The following is a 13,653-nucleotide window of genomic DNA, read 5'->3' as shown; positions in this document are numbered from 1 at the left end:
TGATATTACTAGTGGAGCCCGAACAGTTACGCACGAGCGCAGGTGTTTGTGCGCATCAGGTTTTTCGCTTGCATTACAAGTTTTAAGTAAACGTGATCGCTTGAGCACAATTGAAGTTAACGCTCATCGGGATATAGCTTCCTCAGAGCTCTGGTTAACTGTTTTGTGAAATAAAAAATACGTTTAAAAGTACAGTTACACTTATAACACTATCTAATAAAAATGTGTGTGTGTAGATTTATTTATGTATTTTTATATGTATTTACAGACATATACACACAAATACATATGTACACACATAAGATATATATATATATATATATATAAATGCATTGGAGGCCTCTGCAGAAAACATTTAAAAACATATTTAAGCAATATTAATTTGTAATAAAGTATTATACTGTGTATTTACTGTAAATATTTCACATTCCAATGTTCTGCACATAGCAGAAAATGTTCTATGTATTTTTAAATAGATATTCCTATATATATCTGTATATATAATTGTGTGTATGTGTGTATATATATATATATATATATATATATATATATATATATATATATACTGTATGTATGTGTATATGTATATATGTATATATGTATATATATATATATATATATATATATATACTCAAGCGGTAACTGGATGCTCAAGTGCAAAATATCTTACCGTGGCGTTTCTTCAAGCCCCAATGCAATGTAGGAAAGTGAGCGTCCAGGTGCTCCAGAAGAAGGCCACTGCAAGGCCTTAATGTAAATGCAAAACTCTGTATTCCTGGCACTTCTGTAGAGATCACACATCCAAGTATAAAACTAAAAAAGGTTTATTGAATCCACTGGTTAAAAACATATGCAGGGTACACCTGTGCATAAAAACAAGACAAAAATGGGGTAACCAAGCCCCTTAACATCAGACATCTTTCATGCTGGGTAAGCACTTGATCACTGATAATTAGAGGGATCAGGGGAGTTAACCTAATAAAGGGAAATTAGACCAATCAGAATTGGAGCATATAATTGACCTTCCTTTAAGGCAGCCTTGTGAACTTGACTAGGGGTTTAATATTTCTCTTGTAAGATGTATCGAGTCCACGGATTCATCCTTACTTGTGGGATATTCTCCTCCCCTACAGGAAGTAACCTTTCAACAGGTAAGCTGAAATACAGCACCCACCAAATAATACTGAGCACGGAGAGGGTTAACCAAACCCAGACGAATCACAGTGTGAAAGAATTCTCCAGCTAGTAGTGCAAATCGACCTTTATTTGTGCTACAGATTTCCAACAATAACAGCAACGTTTCAGGCAAACAATATGCCCTTGACAAAGGGCATATTGTTTGCCTGAAACGTTGCTGTTATTGTTGGAAATCTGTATGCACAAATAAAGGTCGATTTGCACTACTAGCTGGAGAATTCTTTCACACCCCTACAGGAAGTGGCAGAGAGAGCACCCACAGCAGAGCTGCCCATTATAGCTCCCCCCCCCTTAGCTCACCCCCCCAGTCATTCTCTCTGCCTGCTTAACTGCTAGGAAGGGAGAAAAGAGGAGTGTGGTGACAAAAATGGTTAGGTTTTTTATTTTCTCAAGCAAAAGTTTATTTTTAAATGGTACCGGTGTGTAACTATTTACTCTCTGGCAGAAAAGGGATGAAGATTTCTGCAAGGAGGATGATGATTCCTTAGCATTTTGTAACTAAGATCACTGCTGTTCTCACAATAGCTGAAGAGTACAGGAAAACTTCAGTTGGGGGAACAGTTTTGCAGGCTAAACTGCATTAAGGGATGTTTCAGTCTATTTTTTTTCTAGACAGACTGTGTTATTTCTAGATAAAGGCTGGCAATATCCCATGAGGGAAGGGTAAGCTGTATTCAGACACTTGGATAGGAATTTCAGCTTGCATGAAAGGGCTCATTAGTTACTGGTGACACTGTTTGGTAAAAACGTTTTTGTTTATTCAGTGAATGATGCAATTATAACGATTGTTTTGAAGGGACCTAAAGGGGGTCATTGTGGCTTTGTTTTTGAAATTTCTAACCCCACATGGTTAATTTAGAGAACTCTCTGTGTTTGTCTGTTAGGCCTCAAAACATGAGTGAGGTGGGAGGGGCCTATTTTGCGCCCCTCAGTTGTGCAAGTTTTCTTTTCCTCTGAGACATCTAACTGCTTCTCCAGAGGTTCCTGCCGTGCTTTGAGGGCTGTAAAATAAGTATTTCTCCCCCACAAATTCGTTCTGAAGGGCAGGTAGGAGCCACACGCAGAGTGCTGGCAAAGTGCTGAAAGTCTTTTTTATTGGTTTTGATGTTTTTTCAATCCGGTATTGCCATTAAGGGGTTAATTGTTTATTTGCATAGCTGTGCAAAGTTATTAAGGCTATATGATACTACTGTAAAATTTCGTTAAGTTGTACTGCTTTTTTACACTGTTTTGCAGAATTTGTGCAGCTTTTTTTCTCTTAAAGGCAGAGTACCGTTTTTATTTCTAAGTGTTATCTTACTTTGATTACAGTGTTTTCCAAGCTTGCTTGTTACATTACTAGCCTGTTTAACATGTCTGACACCAAGGAAATCCTTGTTCAATATGTTTGGAAGCCATTGTGGTACCCCCTCTTAGAATGTGTCCCAATTGTACTGATATGTCTATAAACTATAAAGAACATATATTAGCACTTAAAAATAGAGCAATAAATGATTCTCAGTCAGAAGTAAATGAGGGTTCGCCATCTAGCTCTCCCCAAGTGTCACAACCAGTAACGCCTGCACAAGTGATGCCAAGTACCTCTAGTGCGTCAAATTCATTTATTTTACAAGACATGGCCACAGTTATGAATACAACCCTCACAGAGGTTTTATCCTGACTGCCTGGTTTACAAGGAAAGCGGGACAGCTCTGGGTTAAGAAAAATGCTGAGCAGTCTGACGCTTTAAGTAGCCCGTATCCTGATATGCCCTCACAATGCTCTGAGGTAGGGGTGAGGGATTTGTTATCTGAGGGAGAAATTTCTGATTCAGGAAAGACGCTTCCTCAGACAGATTCTGATATGACGGCCTTTAAATTTAAATTTAAGCTTGAACACCTCCGCTTATTGCTCAGGGAGGTATTAGCGGCTCTAGATGATTGTGACCCTATAGTGGTCCCAGAGAAATTGTGTAAGATGGATAAATACTTAGAGGTTCCTGTTTACACTGATGTTTTTTTCCAGTCCCTAAGAGGATTGTGAATATTCTTGCTAAGGAGTGGGATAGACCAGTGTATTCCGTTCATTTCCCCCTCCTGTTTTTAAGAAATGTTTCCCATATCTGACCACCATGCGGGACTCATGCAGACCAGTTCCTAAGGTGGAGGGAGCTATTTCTACTCTGTCTAAGCGTACAACTATACCTATTGAAGTCAGTTGTGCTTTCCAAATATCCTATGGATAAAAAATTAGAGGGTCTCCTGAAGAAAAATATTTGTTCATCCAAGGTTTTCTTCTTCAACTCTTTTGCGTGCATTGTTCCTGCAACTACTGCAGCTGCTTTCTGGTTTGAGGCTCTAGAAGAGGGCTCTTCAGATGGAGACTCCATTAGAAGAAATTTTGGACAGAATTAAGGCCCTTAAATTGGCTAATTCTTTTATTACAGATGCCGCTTTTCAACTGGCTAAATTAGCTGCAAAGAATTCAGGTTTTGCCATTTTAGCACGCAGGGCGTTCTGGCTTAAATCCTAACGGCCAAGAAGCCTGCAGCTGCCTCTAAGACAGCATGAAGGGGGTAGCCCCCCAATCCAGGACCGGATCTAGTAGGGGGCAGACTCTCTCTCTTCGCTCAGGCTTGGGCAAGAGATGTTCACGATCCTGGGTTTTAGAAATTGTGTCCCAGGGATATTTTCTGGAATTCAAAGGCTCTCTTCCAAGGGGGGACTTTCACATTTCTCGATTGTCTGTAAACAGACCAAAGAGAGAGGCGTTCTTACGCTGTGTAGAAGACCCTACATACAATGGGCAGGGGGCTAGGTTTTTACTCAAACCTGTTTTGGTTTTCAAAAAGAAGGGACTTTCAGATCAATCTTGGATCTCAAGATTCTAAACAAGTTCCTCAAAGTTCCATCATTCAAGATGGAGACTATTCGGTCTATTCTACCTCTGATCCAGGAGGGTCAATATATGACCACTGTGGACTTAAAGGATGCGTATCTACACATCCCTATTCACATAATTTTCACAAGGGTGCTAGGGTCCCTTCTGGTGGTTCTACGACCACGGAGCATAGCAGTGGCGCCTTATCTAGACGACATCTTATTTCAGGCGTCAACTTTCCAGCTATCCAAGTCTCACACGGACATTGTGTTGGCTTTTCTGAGATCTCACGGGTGGACAGTGAACTAAAAAAGAGTTTCTCTCTTCCCTCTTATAAGAGTTTTCCTTCCTAGGGACTCTGATAGACTCGGTAGAAATGAAAATATTTCTGACGGCGGTCAGAAAATCAAAGCTCTTAACCACTTGCCGAGCTCTTCATTCCATTCCTCGGCCATCAGTGGCTCAGTATATGGAGGTAATCGGACTCGTAGCGGCAATGGACATAGTTCCTTTTGCCCGCCTACACCTCAGACCACTACATCTATGCATGCTCAAACAGTGGAATGGGGATTATGCAGATTTGTCTCCTCAACTGCATCTGGACCAGGAGACCCAGAGATTCTCTTCTCTGGTGGTTGTCTCAGGACCACCTGTCTCAGGGAATGTGTTTCCGCAGGCCAGAGTGGCTCATTGTAACGACAGATACCAGCCTGCAGTGTGGAACTCCCTGAAAGCACAGGGCTTATGGTCTTGGGAGGAATCTCTTCTCCCGATAAATATTCTAGAACTGAGAGCGATATTCAATGCGCTTCAGGCGTGGCCTCAGCTTGCTGCGGCCAAATTAATCAGGTTTCAGTCGGACAATATCACGACTGTAGCTTATATCAATCATCAAGGAGGAACAAGGAGTTCTCTAGCGATGATGGAGGTAACCAAAATAATCCGATGGTCAGAGGATCACTCTTGCCATCTCTCAGCAATCCACATCCCAGGAGTAGAGAACTGGGAGGCGGATTTCCTAAGTCGTTAGACTTTTCATCTGGGGGAGTGGGAACTCCATCCGGAGGTATTTGCCCAGCTGATTCAGCTATGGGGCACACCAGAATTGGATCTGATGGCGTCCCGTCAGAATACCAAACTTTCTCGTTACGGGTCCAGGTCCCGGGATCCCAAGGCGGTACTGATAGATGCTCTAGCAGTGCCTTGGTCCTTCAATCTGGCCTATCTATTTCCTCTCCTTCTACGTCTGGTTGCCAGAATAAAGCAGGAGAGAGCTTTGGTTATTCTGATAGCACCTGCGTGGCCACGCAGGACTTGGTATGCAGACCTAGTGGACATGTCCTTGGTTCTACCATGAACCTTCTAATCCAAGGTCTGTTCACGCATCCAAATCTAATTTCTCTGCGTCTGACTGCTTGGAGATTGAACGCCTGATTCTATCAAAGCGTGGTTTCTCTGAGTCGGTCATTGATACCCTGATTCAGGCTAGAAAGCCTGTCACCAGGAAGATCTATCATAAGATTTGGCGCAAAATATCTTTATTGGTGTGAATCCAAAGGTTACTTTGTGGAGTAAGATTTAGGATTCCTAGAATATTGTCTTTTCTCCCAAGAAGGTTTGGAGAAGGGATATCAGCTAGTTCCTTATAAGGACAAATATCTGCTTTGTCTATTCTTCTACACAAACGTCTGGCAGATGTCCCAGACGTTCGAGCACTTAGTCAGGCTTTGGTCAGAATCAAGCCTGTATTTAAACCTGTTGCTCTGCCATGGAGCCTAAATTTAGTTCTTAAAGTTCTTCAAGGGGTTCTGTTTGAACCTATGCATTCCATGGATATTAAGCTTCTATCTTGGAAAGTTTTCTTTTTAGTAGCTATCTCTTCGGCTCGAAGAGTTTCTGAGCTATATGCTTTACAGTGTGATTCTCCTTATCTTATTTTCCATGCAGATAAGGTGGTTTTGCGTACCAAACCTGGGTTTCTTCCTAAGGTTGTTTCTTATAAGAATATCAATCAAGAGATTGTTGTTCCTTCACTGTGTCCTAATCCTTCTTCAAAGAAGGAACGTCTGTTGCACAATCTTGATGTGGTTTGTGCTTTAAAGTTCTACTTACAAGCAACTAAAGATTTCCGTCAAACATCTTCATTGTTTGTTGTTTATTCTGGTAAGCAGAGAGGTCAGAAGGCTACGGCTACCTCTTTCCTTTTGGCTGAAAAGCATTATCCGTTTGGCTTATGAGACTGCTGGCCAACAGTCTCCTGAAAGAATTACTGCTCATTCTACTAGAGCTGTGGCTTCCACATGGCTTTTAAAAATGAGGCTTCTGTTGAACAGATTTGTAATGCGGCGACTTGGTCTTCGTTTCATACTTTTTCCAAATTTTCCAAATTTGATACTTTTGCTTCTTCGGAGGCTATTTTTGGGAGAAAGGTTCTACAAGCAGTGGTGGCCTTCCCGTTTAAGGTCCCTGTCTTGTCCCTCCCTTCATCCGTGTCCTAAAGCTTTGGTATTGGTATCCCACAAGTAAGGAATGAATCCGTGGTCTCGATACATCTTACAAGAGAAAAACATAATTTATGCTTACCTGATAAATTTATTTCTCTTGTGATGTATCGAGTCCACGGCCCCGACCCCTGTTTTATTAAGACAGGCATATATATTTTATTTTTAAACTTTCAGTCACCACTGCACCTATAGTTTCTCCTTTTTCTTCCTAGCCTTCGGTCGAATGACTGGGGGGTGGAGCTAAGGGGAGGAGCTATATGGGCAACTCTGCTGTGGGTGCTCTCTCTGCCACTCCTGTAGGGGAGGAGAATATCCCACAAGTAAGGATGAATCCATGGACTCGATACATCACAAGAGAAATAAATTTATCAGGTAAGCATAAATTATGTTATTCCACAAGAGGCGGTAATGACAAAGACTTTGGGAGACTTCAAGAATGCATGGGATAAGCATTAGACTATCCCACAAACTAGATAAGGTTATACTTTTAGGACATATTGGGCAGACTTGTTGGGCCTATGGTTATTATCTGTGGTCAAAATCTATGTTTCTATAAAAACATAATTATGCTTACCTGAAAATTTTGTTTCTTCAGATGGAAAGAGTCCCACAGCTGCATTTCATTACTTTGGGAAATAAGAGCCTGGCCACCTGGAGAAGGCAAAGACACCCCAGCCAAAGACTTAAATACTCCTCCCACTTCCCTCATCCCCCAGTCATTCTGCCGAGGAACAAGGAACAGTAGAAGAAATATCAGGGTGAAAAGGTGCCAGAAGAATAAAAAACAAAGACGCCCCACATAAAAAAGATGGGTGGGGAGCTGTGGACTCTTTCCATCGGAAGAAAAGAAAATTATCAGGTAAGCATAATTCATATTTTTCTTCCTAATTGGAAAGAGTCCACAGCTGCATTTATTACTTTTGGGAAAACAATATCCAAGCTATAGAGGACACTGAATGCCAAAACAGGAGGGTACAATAGGCGGCCCATTCTAAGGGCACCAGGCCAGAAACCACTACCCAACAAAAAAAACCTGCTTCATCTGAAGCCGAGAAAACAGAAAGGGAAAAGGTCCCAAGGACAATGACTAGCAGATATCCCGTAAGCCTAGCTAGAGACGGCAACATCAGACTCAACTGAGCCAACAGTCCTCCGGTAGACACCGTCGCCCAACAGTCGGTCCCCCACCACACACCCTTTACTAGCGAAGGGAACCCCAGCCGAAACTCCCAAAGGAATAAAGCAAGGAAGAACCAAATGGAAACCGAAAGGTTACCGCAAACGCCATAAAAGGTAAAAACCCCAAATCAAACCAAGCTCGCAAGACCTAATTGGGTCCTGACAACAAGGGGAGGCAACGCCCAATCCAAATAGAAACCACAAGGTTTAGAAACAGGTAGCAGAACATAGAAAAGGTTCTCCCAACATCCTGCAAAAGATTGAAACAGCTAGCTAGCACACGATCAAGGCGCAGACAGCTGCAGCTGGTTTCAAAGAGCAACCCTTCACTTGCCAGGCAGCCAAGTCATAAACATATCTCCAACGCCCTGACCTGGAAGGAATCCCCTGAAGATTTTAACTTGCTAGCACACAGACAAGGTGCCATACGCTGCAGTGGTTCACAGCGAACCCTTTGCTTGCGAGCAGCAAAGCCATCACACTATTTCAGCAAGCCGACCAAGGGAAACCGACCAATAGGCGAAAGCGAAGCCCAAGGGGCATCGGCACCCAGAAAAACCTGGCCACTGAACCAGTTCAACTAGCCCAACCAAAAGACACAGCCAAGTTTCCTGGAACTGGGGGAAATCTTGGACCAGCTCTAGATCCTAACAGTCTGGTACAACCCACAACGGGATCCACAAAGAAAAAGACTGAGTGAGAACCTCAGCCACCAGAAGAACCAGAGTGAGGAGAGGTCCGAGCCCCCAAACAAACAAGAACCAGAAACTGAAATCCCCTCCCGTCTGATTATAAAAACCAGAGCCCCGGGAGATAACCATACAATGTCCAAAGTAAAATGGACTAGAGTCCCGACCAAAAGACGAGACCACCCTTTGCCAGAGTCCAACGCTCCAAGGAGCTAAGGAAGCAAAGACCGAAACAAGGTCACTAGATCCCTAGGTGGAAACAGCCACAAGACGACCAAGAACAAGGGGATACCACGAGGACAAAGTCACTCGACGCTAAAGGCTAGTCTCCACATCACCCCCATAAAATCAGAGGAGAAGATGTAAGAAGGATGCGGATCATCCCCCAGCTCCGGGGAAAAAAACCTTAAACAGAGCTCAAGGAGACCACACTGCCCATGTCCCTACAAAGGAACCAACTCCCGAAGGGAACCAGGTCCCCTTAAGGAACCCGAGGAACGGACGAAGTCCGAAAGGTCTCAAGATAGAACCACAGTAGGAACAATTCAAGGACACTTCCAGAGCCTTAGAAGGCCACACCGCACAAAACGGCGGTAAGGAGGCTCACTAAGCCCCCAATACTCCCAAGAGAGGAAAGAAACTCTAGGCCCTGAGGAAATCTGAGCAATAAGAGTGACACAGCGGACTCCACTGACCCAATCAACCAGATTGAAGGCTGAATAAGGACTGACACAATCCTCCTCGCCATATGGATCCTTTAAGAGTGCTTAGCTGAACTTGTAAAGAAAAACAAGAAAACACACAAATAATAATGTGAGCACTCAGTGCCCAACCGGACCAGCCCAGGCAGAACAGGCACCACGTGTCTGAAACGAATGCACAACACTGAGGGACAGCTACACCCGCAGGGAACTGTATAGGCCCACCCAAGGCGGTAGACCCGGTACCGTATCGGGCATGAGAACAAACGCAAATAAACGTCTGGACTTTGCAGACGCATAATCGCCAAAAAATATGTGAAAACGAGCTGCAACCATCCGGAGGGAACAAGCCACCCCTGTAACATCATCTGGGTTACCCCGCATGTGTAGTAGTAGGAGCTGGTAGGGAACTCGCCTCTCGGAGGACCAAAACACCCCAGAGGCGGATGGCTCAGCAGACCCCTGATTCCCCAAGCCCGAGGAACAGGGCGCTCTAAGTACAGCATATCAGACATTACTGATTGACCTGTGTCAACGGGAGCAATTTGCATTCCTTCACAAGTCGACAGAATCTGAATCTGAAATTTGAACAGTCCTTAGCATCAGAATCCTCCATAACTAGATAGAGAATATAATAATAATGCCTAAAGAAAAAGCTTAAACGGCACCTGACACCCACAATGGCTGGGGCACTCACCACCTCCTAGAACCAGACACTAGCAGACTCTAATTTTCAGTCGCATCATGTTCAGGAATGCGGAAATGGAAGACCAGAACGTAAACACGTCCGTCACAAGGTGAACGTTACAGTCAAAAAAAAGCGTGCCCACACCATAGGTCGCGGTCACTTCCAAAGGCCTTTATGTTCTAAGCCAAGAGCCCAGTTAACACTACACATAAACAGATTAAATCACATAACAAACATGATTAACAAAAAAACCCCTGTTCCATAATCCCCCTTGGAAGATATTAACCCTCGATTCCCATGATACCAAAGGAGCCTCACTGAGGCCCTATATTTCTACTTAATAAGTCCCGCCAAGATAGTTCCTAGGGGAAATAAATAAGTTACAGTACCTTCTGATGACAGTAAAATGAAACAACCTTATTGGAATCTACGCCGTGAAACAGGTACAACCGGCCCTTCAAGTGTGACGAATAGTAGCAGTGCCTCCGCAATGGACTTGAGAGAAGAAAGCAGCAGCGAAGTGAAGTTAGACAACGCTGATTGCTTGTGGAACTGCTTAATGAGTCGGGATGTTTCACAGAAAAGACTCTCCCTGCATCGCCGGATTCTAACTTTCATCCAGGCCCCTAATGAGAGACTGATAGGAGTACCTTAAAGCTCCCGTCCCATGTCCGAGAGTATTACCCTCCATAAGAGCCAAAACAAACTTCTGACACTTCTCTGCCCAACCTCCTGGGACGAAAGGCAAAGATGACTCAGGGGAAGAGGGAAGTGGAGGAGTATTTAAGCCTTGGCTGGGGTGTCTTTGCCTCCTCCTAGGTGGTCAGGTTTCTTATTTCCCAAAAGTAATGAATGCAGCTGTGGACTCTTTCCAATTAGGAAGAAAACACTGGAAAATTTCACCCTTTTCATAATTTAGATTTAACAAATTTGTCAGTTTCTCATCTAGGAAAACAAACACCTAACCACTTCAGGGACGTGCGTTAAACTCTGCAACATCCATGCTTCACATGGGCGCAAATCAAATAAGTAGATTATTTATAAACACAAATGACTCATGTCGGTATATACTAGGTATACATTTGATTTATTATTATATCAGCAGTAATCTCCAGTAAAATGTTGGAGAACCTTATATTAGCAGTTGCCAACCACTAAAATGTATATACGTAACAATTAAAAATTAATATTTATTCCTAAATTCTTGATTAGTTTAAATTTTATTACACATTGAATTATATTTATGTAGAAACTATATTTATGAATCAATTATACACACTTATTCCCGTTACAATATTCTTTACAAAGCAAACCAAAATATATCTCTAAAATGAACCTTGCTCACAATAATACCACAAATGAGAATCCCAGCGCAGTCTATAATTAGCTGATAACTCTAATTCAATGCCCAATATGGATTACAAACTTACTTTGCTTATATTCACCACAACTAAAGAAGTTTATATATGATTTGTAAGAGATTCCACAATAATAAGCCCTGACTTAGAGATATGAAATACAAAGGCCTTTATATGCCAATTAATCTGCCTGGAAATAACCTCTTATTTAGCACTATAAAATAAATTCTAAAATATATCACAATGACCCTCTTCTCAATAACAATTGACTTAGCACTAGTATATTTATTTCTGGATCATGCAAGCTATGAAACATATATTAAAATGCAAATATCCTTTTACAATCATTGGCTACAATTTAGACTACAGCACAGCTTTAGAGTACCTTGATTTAAATATTAAATATACAATTGCTTATACTTTACCAGATCAGTTCAGTTAATATCCAAATATGGTCTATGCTCATATTTTTAGGGGAATTATGCTATTGGAAGAGAAATTATTCCCGATAATCTCTTATCCACAAAGAGTGTCCCAACGAATTTGTCTTACAGAAAACTGTGTTTGCACACTCTTGTCTCTCTGTATGCAAAAATGGCAGCAAGCAGGATTGCAACAGTCACCAAGAAAAATTTTCAGCCAAAAAAGCCCCATTCCTCTGTTTGAAAGGAGGTTTTGTCTGAGACCAACCTCCTCCCCATTTCTTAATCATTCAATACACACTTTTCTCTGATTGGCCTACTGGGAATGCCATTTTCACACGCCAAATACCTTTTGGTTGTAATACTGGATTTAGGCCATCGGGGACAACAGACAAAGGAAAACAGTTTCATTATCAATATATATAGATATTCTTATATATTTTTATCAAAATGTCTATTTTTATACATTTATAGTCTCCTAGTTTTAATAAATGATGTGTTCCTTACATGGCCCATCTAGTCTGACCGAGCACGTAATTATAAGTCCCAAACATGAGTATTCCACCTATAATATTTTTCGAGATGAATTTGTTATCTTTTCCATTTATTATAAATATTGTATATTGGTGGGTAGGGGGGGAGGTTTTACTCTCTGGTGCTGGCTTTTTATGCTGCTGTGAAGCGACTGGGATATTACACCGAATCCTTTTTCACATGCTGCTTACTGCTTTATATATATTATATATATTATATATATAGTAATATATATATTTATATATACACGTATAAATATATATTTGTGCAAAAAAAAACATCTGCTACATGTAGAAATATGTATTTTATGAATAAACAGAACATATTTTGTTATGTGCAGAACATTTTAATATGAAATATCACTATTTTCATGTCTGTTTAGTCGCAAATGAGAAAATGCCGATCGGGTTTGCGCGAGAGTAAGGTGTTAGTTTTTTTTCCCCACATTTTTTTTTTCCATTGACTTCTATGAGGGAAATACGTGAACACACGCAATATTCTAACTTTGAATTTTTGCACTAGTGGGGTTACTGCTAGAGCAAAAACAGTTTACTTTCAACTCGTAATATGAGTGCAACCCAACTAGTGCAAAATCTTAATCAAGCGGAAGCATTAATAAGCACTTCACTTGTAATCTAGTCCTAAATGTGGTTATAGTTAAAAAAGCAAATATCTCCCATATGGATCATGTGTGCACTGAAAACGGTGATATCTAGATAAGTGCTCCATTGAAATACCTCTGTTTGTATCTATAGTACTATGTTAGATTCAAATACTGTTCTAGCATCATAATGGCTGCTAATATATCTGAACGATTTACTCTCTTGATGGGTTTATCTCCTCTTTGTATCACCAGGCTGGGAAGAACTCAAAGCATATTCCATGACGGAGTTAGTGACTCCTGCTCTTATTGACTCTCCTCCACGTGTAAGTTAAATTGATTTGGATGCTCACTTTGTAATATTTATTACTTTTAAACTGAATGTTTATATCCAGTATCCTAGATTACAGTATCTCACAAAAGGGAGAGCACCCCTCACATTTTTTGTAAATATTTTTATTATAATCTTTTCAACACTGAAGAAATGACACTCTTGCTACAATGTAAAGTAGTGAGTGTACAGCCTGTATAACAGTATACATTTTCTGTCCCCTCAAAATAACTCAACACACAGCCATAATGTCTAAACCGTTGGCAACAAAAGTGAGTACACCCCTAAGTGAAAATGTCCAAATTGGGCCCAATTAAGCCATTTACCTCCCCGGTGTCATGTGACTCATTAGTGTTACAAGGCTCCTCAGGGTGTGAATGGGAGCAGGGGTGTGTTAAATTTCGTGTTATCTCTCTCACACTCTTTCATACTGGTCACTGAAGTTTAACATGGCACTTCATGGCAAAGAACTCTCTGAGGCTCTGAAAAAAAGAATTGTTACTCTACATAAAGATGGCCTAGGCTATTTGAGAAGATTGCATTCCACCACTCAGGAAATAAACAGTCTAGTATACGAACTGGGTAGATCG

The 13,653-nt window shown here is 41.4% G+C and overlaps 1 protein-coding gene across 1 annotated transcript in view; it reads left to right on the top strand.

Moving 5' to 3' along the window:
- The window catches only part of DCDC2B (doublecortin domain containing 2B), a 51,045-nt gene extending 37,978 nt beyond the window's left edge, over nucleotides 1–13,067 (top strand). Inside the window, 1 exon segment of the mRNA XM_053705394.1 lies at nucleotides 12,988–13,067. Coding sequence (XP_053561369.1) covers nucleotides 12,988–13,067 — 80 coding nt within the window.
- Nucleotides 13,068–13,653: the final 586 nt, after the last annotated feature.

This window comes from Bombina bombina, chromosome 3 (genome assembly GCF_027579735.1).
Source record: "Bombina bombina isolate aBomBom1 chromosome 3, aBomBom1.pri, whole genome shotgun sequence".
Taxonomy (NCBI): Eukaryota; Metazoa; Chordata; class Amphibia; order Anura; family Bombinatoridae; genus Bombina; species Bombina bombina.
Note: the sequence above shows the minus strand (reverse complement) of the source record. Positions and strands in the feature narration are given on the sequence as shown.